Here is an 11,815-nt window from a genome sequence, read left to right as displayed (position 1 = left end):
GTAAAGCTATCCCTGTACCAGGCCGTGAAGGCCCATAGGGTTGTGTGACGTCGAGGCTCCCACATTATCTAGACAATCGGCTCACAGATGGCGGTAAGTTTGTCAGCCCTATGCGCCTGCCGCCCTCTACCCCCCACGAAGTTTCCTGGTACACAGGGCCACTGTGCGGCTGGAAGGATTAGGTAAATTGAAAAAATCCACCTCATCGGGATTTGAACCCGCGACCTTCCAGCTTGTGGTATAGCCCCTCAACTAACTACGCTACCGTGTGCCCCCTCTAATAATAATAATAATAATAATAATAATACTAACGATAATAAATTAATTCAGTTCTATATATAAAAAACAACTATAGGATCAGACCTAGTAATGCTGCTGCTAATACTACTACTGCTACTACTACTACTACTACTACTACTACTAATAATAATAATAATAATAGACTAGGGGTACAGTTTTCTGCAATTATCGACAATATAATCTCGACTGATGACACTACATTACCGACTGAAACGCTGGAAATGGCATAAGGACAAACCTACAGACATTACCACAAACATTGCCCTGCTGAGACGAAGATGTTGCACTTAAAGAGGTGCGTACAGTAAGAGGCAAATGCATTTTCATAACACACTTCATTCTTTGAACTCGCAGATGAAAAGCAACTTCTCATCACAGAAAGTGTTCCCAAGCAGGGAGTTTGATCTCAACATCCCACAATGCCCCATGAAGTTTGGTTCGTCAGGAAACCACTTGTTGTATCCTGCCGCTTCCAGTGTCTCGTCTGAAACATGTACAGTTTTTTGTTTTCAGGTTCTCAAGAGTTCTGTTTCCTAGAATATCACTTCTTGTAGTCCGTTTAAAGCCAACCGACCTTACTGAGGAACATATCACCTGCTTGCCACCTGTTTCAAGCTGGTTTATTTCTTGGTTTATTTTATACCATGAAGATGAACGCGAAATGTTCATCTGAAACGTCTGTTTAGTTACAACGGACTACATGGTGTTATATCCCAAGAAAGTAGAGATCTACATGTACGTTTTTATGCAGGAATTGTTAGTATTCCAAATTCACGAAAATTTCACAAATCAGTACATGCCTTACACAGATCTTCGCAGTTTCACTTCTGTTGAATGTGAGTTTGAGGAAGTCTACGGCCCAGTAAGTTGAATGGGAAACGGTAGTGATACCGAGCCTGGAATTACCCAATGTGTATCTCACTTCGGTCTCTAAGCATCATGTGCAGTGTTGTGATTTTATTTAAAATGTTAAGGCAAGTTGTTCCAGTACTTCACATTAATTCTCTCTCACCCTCTCTCTCTTCCACAAATATATGAATCTTCAGATGGGGTGTTAACGTTTGCCAACTTCTGCGGATAGAGGATGTCGCGTGGTCAGCGCAACGGATCCCCACGGCTGTTAATTTCGGTTTTCTAGACCGGAGCCGCTGAGTCCTAGAAATAGCTCCTCAGTTATCCTCACGAGGCTGAGTGTACCCCGTTCCAGACTCAGTACTTCTCAGAAAATCTGGTAACGCCTAGAATCGAACCCGGGACATCTGGATCTGTAGCCAGAAACTCTGACCACTAGACCACAGAGGAGGCCGTTAATGATTTTAGAACATAAGGGAATCAAAATTTTCCTCAATACGATAAAAATACTTACTGAAAATAGTGACGAACTCCCCATTTCCTTCCGGGTCCCAAGTACCGATGTAAGCGGCGTCTTTTCTCCAGTCGTTAAATACGTCACGTATCCAGATTGAGGGCAGCGTCTTAGCCTCCGTCAGCGAATTGATCACTACCAGGTGAGCACCTTCATTTTCGCACATATCCCGAGCTTTTCCCCAGGTTTTAATATCTGTGTGGAATTTGTAATATCCCAACCCAGGCAGAAGTTCGTAATCAGCAGGTGGCTTCCGACAAGGCTTCTGTTCCTCTGTGTCTGCGTCCCGAGGAGGTACTGTGAAAGGAACAAGGCGTAATCGTGTAGGCATATGAATACATGCATTTCGAGTGTCTGCAGACCACTCTGCGCTACAGAGAGCTAAAGCACCACTGCGAAATTTCGATTTAGGGCACACATACATATGAATTTCTATATGCATATAAAAGATAAGAAGAAGGGGCTAGGGCCCAACAAAGAGCTGTAGAGCCATTGACCAATGAATGAAATAATTGAATATAACATATATGCAGAACATATACCTACATATTTTGGCCGCGCCATAGCTCAAGCGGTTAATCGCTGGCTTCCCACCGCAGCGGCCAGGGTTCGATCCCTGGTCTGGTCGAGTGTGATTAGTGGTGGACAAAGTGGCGCTGGGGCAGGTTTTCCCCGAGTACTTCGGTTTCCCCTGCCAATCTTCATTCCACCAATTGCTCCACAGTCACCCTCACCTATCATCTGGGGCTGGTACAATAGGCCAGAAGTGGCCGCAGTACAAGGGACTTAGTCCCACTCCACCAGCAATAAACAAATACATACATACATACTTTATATTTTTTTAGTTTTTAGGGTATTTGGAAAGCATGGATATGTACTAGATAATTATCTTCACGTACTTACAGAGCACCTAGAAATATTTAAAAATAAATTGTTATCGAGATGTTTAAATCTTGTTGATATGTACCAGCCTCGGTTAAAATAGGACAAAAATAAATAACTTTTTTATGAAAATCAAGACGAGTTTCTGAAATCGTCTCAAGATTAACTCGCACAGAACCAGCCAAATTCTTACCAAAGGAAAATAAAGAAAAAGTAAAACAAGGCCTTAGAAAAGGATGAAATGCATTTTATAAACACTAAATTTCCTCCATTAATCTTACATTTGTGTAGACGATTAACAGAGGGGACCGATATGTTGTTAAAGCTACTTCGATTTCCATGCTCGAAGATCATTACTTGACAAGTTTCCGCTATTAATTATTCAGCTGTCCTAATTACAATTGTTCTAGGGTTACCATCGAATGTTACATTCAAGTGGTTAGGAATCTTGCTCCATATTCTGAGGTTTTGAGTACAGATACAGACCAAAAAACGGGATATCCCGACAGATTACATCCATAAATATCTTCATCCGTTCCAAACGAATCTTAAATTAGGTCATAATAACTTCATCCCTCAGCCTTTCCAATTCAATATTCACTATCTGATCTACTATTATTCAACGTTTAATAGTCTAATATTAGCAGTTTATGGCGTTGTTAAATGGACCAAGGATAAATAAATACACTGTGTGACATGACGGCTGAAAGCCTTAATGGTGGAGTTTCATCGGACGTCAATTGCTGAGCAACGGCTCGGAAATAACTTTCCCGCTACAACGAATACCAACTATCGAGTCGTTGCCAGGTAGCAAGTTGATAAACACAATATTCCCATGACAACAAACAGAATAACAGAGGATAATTAACTGCTAGACTTGGAAACCCGTATTCGGGCCGATTGGCAGTTATAAAAGGAAGTTCATTCTTAAATTCGAGACATTAGTGAGAGATTCGTCAGAGATCCTTCATAGAGGTTCGTGAGACCAACGTCATTTAGAAGTAGTTCAATGTGTGAGCATTTATAGTGAACTGTAATTGTGAAGAAGTGCCAATAAAAGCAATCATCAAATCCGGGACCCATTATTATTAGTCACGCTAACTCCCTGATACGTGACAATATAAAATTAAATAGGTTTTTCCAAATTCTTCCAAAGCAAACAGAGTTACAGAACTGATGTATATAACCTTCAATTTTTGGTATTTTATAAATGTTGTTAATTCACTTTTAGTGAATAAGAAACAAATATCATTATACTAAAATATTCGTGAGAGATCAGAAGTAACAATGTTGAATTAAAAACTAACGTTTCAGAGATCATCAGTATGGATATGTCGAAAATGTATTGGCATATTTATTTTCCCTGAAAGATTCAAATCTTAAACAAATAACAGTCTTACCTACGACAGTGGCCAATAAGAAGACAGAGTCAATGCCTCCACATTTTGCAGTAGATTGTTTAACGTCTGCTTTCCAAGGACCAACTTCATTTTCATTCTGATCAGCACCGTGTTCCATCTCCACCTGCAGTAAATAATTTGTGCAATTTTCTTACTCTTGGGAAGAAACTGGTAGGTTCAAGCCCATTACAGGTAATTTGGAGAAATTTGAAACTACTCCAATTTTATCAAAATCTCAGTAACGTTATATATACATAAGACTTCACCAAAATTAAACGGATCTATTACTCATCTACATTAACCTTTTAGCTGGTAAGGGTAAGTACGAGAGCTGGAGAGGGGGAAACATTGACGTATGTTATCGCTGCAGAAAATTTCTTTCTCCCACTAAAATATCTTGTTTCATTTCGTATATTTTCCTCATTTAAATTAAATGTAGCTAAGTAACAGTGCATTCTGAACTTCTTAATGTGTTTTTTAATTTTATGTTAAAAATACAACGGGAAGAAGGTGTTTCCATTAGTAACTTCATTCATGCCTATTGCAAATCTGGACTGGATTTGTTTAGGTTAGGTTTGCTTCGGTTAGTTTCGAAGAGTAATTTTGGATTCGGCTAGGTTATGTTCGAGTAGGTTAGGTTAGATTATGTTCGGGTAAGTTAGGTTAGGATGTGCTCGTTCACATCAGGTTAGGTTAGGTTTGTTTCGGTTAGTTTCGATGAGGTAATTTTGGATTCGGCTAGGTTATGTTCGAGTAGGTTAGGTTAGATTATGTTCGGGTAAGTTAGGTTAGGATGTGCTCGTTTACATCAGGTTAGGTTAGGTTTGTTTCGGTTAGTTTCGATGAGGTAATTTTGGATTCGGCTAGGTTATATTCGAGTAGGTTTGGTTAGGTTATGTTCGAGTAGGTTAGGTTAGGTTATGTTCGAGTAGGTTAGGTTAGATTATGTTCGGGTAAGTTAGGTTAGGATGTGCTCGTTCACATCAGGTTAGGTTAGGTTTGTTTCGGTTAGTTTCGATGAGGTAATTTTGGATTCGGCTAGGTTATGTTCGAGTAGGTTAGGTTAGATTATGTTCGGGTAAGTTAGGTTAGGATGTGCTCGTTTACATCAGGTTAGGTTAGGTTTGTTTCGGTTAGTTTCGATGAGGTAATTTTGGATTCGGCTAGGTTATATTCGAGTAGGTTTGGTTAGGTTATGTTCGAGTAGGTTAGGTTAGGTTATGTTCGAGTAGGTTAGGTTAGATTATGTTCGGGTAAGTTAGGTTAGGATGTGCTAGTTTACATCAGGTTAGTTTCGATTCAGTTCTGTTAGTTTGGGTTCGATTGGTTTAGGTTAGTTAAGTTTAGTTTAGGTTTGTTTAGGTTAGTTTGGTTCATGTTAGGTTATGTTACAGTAATTAATCTTCGGGTTCCACAGAATGTAAAATTTCTGAGTAGCTGCGCAACTGGCGACCTCTGAAGAAGGGTTCAGCTTCATGGAATCAGTTTTAGTTTGAGTTAGGTTGTGCTATTTTAGGTTAGCTAAAGTTAGATTAGTTTAGGTTGGTTTACGCTAGGTTAGTTAGTTAGGTTAAGTTAGGTTAGAGTCTTCTTCCTGACCTGTGCGATCCAGTGGCCTGTCTTGTTACGGCGACTGGTGACTGAGAATTTGAAGGCTGGTGAGTTTTGGGCCGGACACGGATAATCAGCTGAGGCTCCAGCACACCACAGCATGCACATAACCGCAACACATCCACACAATTGTGTCATGGTACCTGTAGAATAAAAATCGTCATAACTCCATTAAACACAGTTCTTTTTGATTAACTGATAAATCAAAAAAATATCCTGTCTTTAAAGAATCCTCCGTTAAGGGACTGGTTATTCTGGAACTGTACTAATCAAATCATTTATTAAGGAATCCGGTGGTTCATTGTCTTATTAAGAAAGACCTGTCCTTGGAATATATGCGGAAAAGAACACGAATTAATTTTACACCCTCAAAACCAGATTCCTTAATATCTATTTTTACTATTTTACTCCCACACACGTCACTCTAAAGTTAAATGTTCCTTTCATCTTTCCCAGCCATCTTTTCTATGCAATTGTCTGTTCTCAATGAATGCTACATGTCCCTCCAATCTCATTTCTTTATATAATCTTGCTAACAGTATGCCATAATAGGATGGTCTAAGAACGCTCTAGACTTGTATTTGGAAGGTACTGGGTTCGAATATCAACCGAGACAGCAGCTACACTGAATGATATTTTCCTTTGTTTTCCTGAGACACTTCGGGAATTCTCCTGCTTATTAGTTCAATTAGGCTGCAGCCACTCCTCTCCAAGGCCTTTCTAGTTTATCATCATTCATCTATCATCCTACCAACCTGCAGTTTATAGTTTTGATACTTAAAGTGTCATTAATTAGCATAATGGAAGTAAACACCCTGTAAACAGAACCATCTGTTTAATGACGTTGTGATAATATTTGTGTATTGCAAATGATGCAGTAAAAGCACCGCACTTTACGAATCCCTTTAGGATGCAGCGTACTGTATATAAGCCGATGAACATTTAAACTGCGATTTCGAATCGACGTCACATGGGTTCGATTTTGATCTATAATTTAGAGGCTAAATTATAATTTATGGCTATGTACCTTTCTGCGTGGTGTGAATACTTTGTAACAGTATATTTTTATACACGACAAATGAACAACAAGGCAAAAGAGGCATATAAACCCGAAAGGAGAAAAGAAGACATTCTGAGAATTAATACTGGTATTTATCAGGCTGCCGGTCACGGTAGCCCCGCGGTCTAACACATAAACTGCCTTCGCTCGCTTGGAAACCGGGATCGTGGGTTCAAATCCCACTCAGGGCACGGATGTTTAGTTTGTGAGCGTGCGTTTTTCTGTGTTTGTGTACAGGTAGAGGCCTTGCGACGAGCTGATCACCCACCCAAGGAGTCCTATCCAATGTGTAAGATCTAGAAAAACCGAAGTGAACGGAGAAGTTCATGGAGGTAGGCCTAGGCCCACTGAGGCTGTAGTGCCAAGAAAAGAAATTATCAGAAATTATCAGTAGCCACGCGGTCTAAGACATGAACTGTCTTCGCTCGCTCGAACGCTGTGATCGTGGGTTCGAATCCCACTCAAGGCATGGATATTTGGTGTGTGTATACATTTATTTTGTGTTTGTGTTGTCCTGTGTCAGGTAGCGTCCTTGCGACGGGCTAATCACTCGCTCAAGGAGCCCTACCGTCTGTGAAAAATGATTACGGAAGTGAATAAGAGGCCGGGGCCCTGAATGTCCTTGAAGAGCCATTTGAAAAGAAACAATAGATCAGACTGGAGTCAACCATACTTCCCACTCGTGAAAGAGAACAATATTCTGAGGACATGGGCATTTGCGTTCTTCTGATGCTCAGATCATGCGCGTCTTGGGATATGACAATGTGTAGTTCGATAAATATCAATATTTCGGAGGAACCTGCTTCCTACATCTTCAGGATAGAAGAGTAAGCCAAATGTGGGGAAAAGACGATACTTGATGTAGGAAAGTCTTCTATTACATGTATCACGTATCATTTTCCTCTCTAATCCGACTCTAATAACATGAAGACAGAGGCAATAGCACCCCCCCCCAAATTACGGTACCTACCTAGCAAGACACACGGCGTCAGATCCTAGAGGACTATAAATACTCATCACTATGAGAACCTCTGATATGTCTTTTAAGTGACCGAAATTATTAACTCTGGGTTCATTTCGCCAAACAAGTTTTAGGTGTTCACCATAGTCATCTTGAAACGAATTTTTCATTCCATGAAGCGCTCAGAGCCCCAGTGTATCTTCAGAAGCAAGTTCGGGACTCACAGAAGCCTGCATCGACTTATGAAGCCTTGGGATATAAACGTCTTAATATATTTTAAAACATCCATTCATTTCTTTCATAAATAAAGAAAGCAGAAAAGGAAAACAACGGATGATTAACCTGTTGCTTCTGGCATTCTTACTTTGGCAGAGTATTGTGTATTGTCTGTGTGCCAAATTGGAGGATTTTAGAGACTTTCACATTAATTTATTTTTAAAAGTACTTTTAGAAAATCAAACGTATTTTTACAGCCTTCAAGACAATTTATTTATTCTTGAAAGAGTTACAGTTGTGAGACGATAATGTATTATGGAACTCAGTAATCTGGTTTAGAATAGTGTCTTTACTTGTGACTGAAAATTTTAGTTTTTTTTTCTTTTTTGTTTTCTTTAAAATTATTTCCAGACAACAAGGCATGTAGGAGAGTTTCTATGTAACTTATTTTGCCTTGAAATCTAAATTACATAGAAGTGGTCTGAACTCATGAGACACGCGATGTATACATGTGCACACAACTTGGCATTAATATTGTGAAATGACGCCTGAAAGCCGGAATAGTGGAGCTAGAGCGGAAGTCCAACATTAGCCAACGGCTCGCCAAACACACGTTCCCGCTGCAAAGAATTGACGCAGAATAATCCATTTTTGGACAACGGTTTGGTAAACACGTTCCCGTTGCAACGAATAGACACAGAATTAGAGAGGAACTGTAAGATATGGTGACATATATTTGGTTCGTGCCGAAAATTATAAAAAAAGTTAGTTCAGTTTATTCAATAGAATTAGCTGTGAGCCGTCCTTAGCTATTCGGCATTCGCAAGAGAGTTCAGTGTTCAGTTGTGGAGTGTTAACCAGCGGACAGCGGAAGCTGAAGTGACCGATTCGTAAATCAGAACCAAGTTAAGATACACAGAAGAGAAGATGCTCGTAGTCCAATAAGGAATGGAGCGAGTCTGAGACAGTCATTGCTTGTGAGCTATTATTGTAATTGTAAAGAAGTGCCAGTAAATCCAATCATAAAATCTAGAACCCGCTATTAATCACACAAACCCCCTCATACGTGACAATATCATGTACATATTTTTGGAATTTAGGATATAATTTAAAATGTTCTCCTCTGCTGGTATGTTGTAGGCCAGCCGTGTCAAACTTGCGGCCCGCGGGCCGCATACGGCCCCCATAGCCACAAAGTGCGGCCCCTCAACTTTTAGAGCTAATTGATATTAAAATCAATATTAAAATTTTAGTAGAAATATTTTTTGTGAAGACAATTTTCCAACAGACCAGAAGAGAAGAAGTCTCACGCAGACATAAATTAGCAGGCTGCAGGAAATTCAATGTTTTGCTATTTCTAACATAATTTCTTAAGTAATCTCCTTTTTTACATACTGAAAACTGTTTGATACTTGTCAAAAATGGCATTCTCTTGCTTTTTAAAACTGTAAGATATGTGACTTTAGGTAATTATATTGAAATTATTCCTAAACAATAAATAGAATTAAATTTCCTTGTATCAAAATCTAATATATATTTCTATTTTGAAGTGCGGCCCTGGACTATTATTTATAGGGCTGTGGTGACCCTCTGTGCAAGTTGAGTTTGACATGCCTGGTGTAGGCTGTATAGCAGCAGGTCTTTGCAACCTTATCCCTGTAGTTGAATTGTAGCGGATTAATTAATAGAAGATAATAGAAATTTATACTCACCACAGATGAATCCGTGCTTCTATCTTCACAAGAAGAATTTCGGTCTTGCTCTGAATGACGCATTACTTCAGGGAAACTTGCCATCTTTTATATACCCCGACTATACCATGGATTTATATGGATTATCGGACAAAATCTTATTATTTTGGATTAAACCTTAATAATGCAAATAGTGCAAGGTGCGACAACATGTGTCAATCAGGAGACTCGTGACAGCGGCTTGTCTCATCCGTTGTTTTGTAGTGACGTAACGGAACTACTTGAATATGTAATTTTGGAAATATTAGGGTCAGCGCACACCAAGGAAAGCGCCGCAATTTTGAAGATATTTTGTCAGACTGAGTTGAACACATGGAACTGAACTGAGCAGCTCAAACTGGGGAACGGCAACGCAACTGTAGCGCAATTCATGGAAGACTAAGAAACTGTAATCAAATGCAAATGAATAAGCCAGTCTTCTCACAAGCGCGTTGCAGAATAGCTTTCTAATTTCGTCTCTTTTTAAGGTATTGTCAAGCGTTCGAATGATTTTGGACGGGATTTGGATTGATAACTGGATTTATTGGACAGTTTTGCAGCTCGTGACTACAATTTACTACTCACAAACTAGTGTTCTCATTCACGTTGCTTGGTAACAGCTTCCAACGATATAGCTTCGTAAGCTTCCGTGTCCAACGAATCCTCTCCTTGCTGGCTGGTACCCATCAGCTGCAGCTCCCGAACTGAAGTAACTCAAGTCAAAGTCAAAGCTACGACATGACCGGCGATTATTGGACCAGTCTGTCTTGGTGTCAAGCCCTCATCTGGAGCCCAAGGCCAGATTTCTGTTACTGTCAGACATTTGAGGGTTTGCTGTTGCCGGCGTGTTCTCTGAGGAGAGGACGGGTCTGTTTTTTACAATTGATGCTGGTCCTCGTCAGCGCGTTCATTCTCCCTTCCGAGTCCTGCGGGACTCATGAACATATTTTACTGTCTCAGACTCGACAATCCCCTAAACCTGGAAACCCAGCTCCTCGTATGTATATCCCCCACAAACAGGGAGACCCAGTTTTACCCTTAGGCCTGGGTTCCCTTTTCGTCACCTCCTACGACTCTAAGGGCTACTGTGAAGGTGTTCGAACCCGCCTCCAAGAGGGATCCACTAACTGACAACTCCACATTGACTCCTTGTGTAACCTAGGCACGAACCATATAGAAAACAGAGCTTCCAACAGTTAATTCAATTGAAGAAATCAGCCTCCTGGGATTTGGCACCGTGTATATGCAGTGTTAACCGACGTTTCGGAGGAACGTATCGCCTCCATCTTCAGGGTAGAAGGAAAAATATAAGAAATCTGCAGGCAAAGAGACTGTGAGAACCAGTAAAAGTAGTCTGCTTCACGGTCTCTTCGCCTGCAGATTTCTTATATCTTTCCTTCTACCCTGAAGATGGAGGCGATACGTTCCTCCGAAACGTCGGTTAACACAACATATACACGTTGCCAAATCCCAGAAGACTGCTTTCATCATAGTCACAGCCGCGAAAACCTCAAATCTTACACAGTTATTCCATTGTTACTCTCGTACGTTGCTTAGCAATGGATCTGGTATTTTTGCATGCCCGCTTCAGTGGGAAGTCAACGACTAACCGCCTGAGATCTGGCGCGGCCATTATGATGTGTCTGAATTTAGTGTTTATAATTGTGAGGAAGTTGAGCTGCTTTCCCTTGACAGTGGCTGCTCCCCCACCTTGAGCGTAAGGTACCGGCTGCTGCAGTTTGATAATATCTCCTGAATATCTCTACGTTTCAGCATTGGTTCAAGTAACAGAACTCGCTCTTTCCTTTGCATGTTTTACCTCAGACACAGCACACAGAGCCTGGAGTGTGTCAGTCTCTGCCATATAACTGAGACTTAGGCCAGCTGTGCACGCATCTACAGAAGTGGACGCCATATCCCCCTCTTGTTCTGAAGGAACTGAATCTGTCCCTTAGTGATCGAACGTGATATCAGAATATCAGGCCTTTACCTCTCATACGACAAACACTGCAAACATTAAAGCCCCTTGCAGAAGCGAATTAAGAAATTATGACTTAATTACTAAATAGTTATACTGTTAATTACACGGAGGCTAACGCCAAGCGGGCAGACATCCACAAATTCTTTATAACTTGAATGAGGTACAGCCATTGAGCATATGGAGTAGAATTCCACGCACTCTGCAACACACTACAGTAACGATTTGAAACACATTTAAACGGTAAAAAAATATCTCCGTCGGGTATGCTATTTTCTTTCTTCGTATTTGGGAGGCCCCGACTTCATATC

At 40.4% G+C, this 11,815-nt stretch overlaps 1 protein-coding gene across 1 annotated transcript; it reads right to left on the bottom strand.

Moving 5' to 3' along the window:
* Nucleotides 1–291: 291 nt before the first annotated feature.
* Nucleotides 292–9,563, bottom strand: LOC111868083 (hemolymph lipopolysaccharide-binding protein). Its single transcript, XM_023858470.2, has 5 exons — nucleotides 9,509–9,563; nucleotides 5,548–5,702; nucleotides 3,949–4,072; nucleotides 1,667–1,963; nucleotides 292–784 (listed from the first exon to the last, which is right to left on the bottom strand). The coding sequence occupies exons 2-5, from the start codon at nucleotides 5,695–5,697 to the stop codon at nucleotides 636–638; spliced, it is 720 nt and encodes a 239-aa protein (XP_023714238.1). The 5' UTR covers nucleotides 5,698–5,702; nucleotides 9,509–9,563; the 3' UTR covers nucleotides 292–635.
* Nucleotides 9,564–11,815: the final 2,252 nt, after the last annotated feature.

This window comes from Cryptotermes secundus, unplaced genomic scaffold (assembly GCF_002891405.2).
Source record: "Cryptotermes secundus unplaced genomic scaffold, Csec_1.0 scaffold97, whole genome shotgun sequence".
NCBI lineage: Eukaryota > Metazoa > Arthropoda > Insecta > Blattodea > Kalotermitidae > Cryptotermes > Cryptotermes secundus.
The sequence above is the reverse complement of the archived record's forward strand: the minus strand, read 5'-3'. Positions and strand labels throughout refer to the sequence as shown.

Excerpts from the sequence above, each read along its gene's own strand:
- LOC111868083 (XM_023858470.2), bottom strand. The coding sequence starts at position 5,697 with ATGACACAATTGTGTGGATGTGTTGCGGTTATGTGCATGCTGTGGTGT. Across the intron at positions 1,964-3,948 it reads CTTATTGGCCACTGTCGTAG|TACCTCCTCGGGACGCAGAC; the intron begins GTAAGACTGTTA and ends TTCCTTTCACAG. Across the intron at positions 785-1,666 it reads GGAGTTCGTCACTATTTTCA|ACGAGACACTGGAAGCGGCA; the intron begins GTAAGTATTTTT and ends TACATGTTTCAG.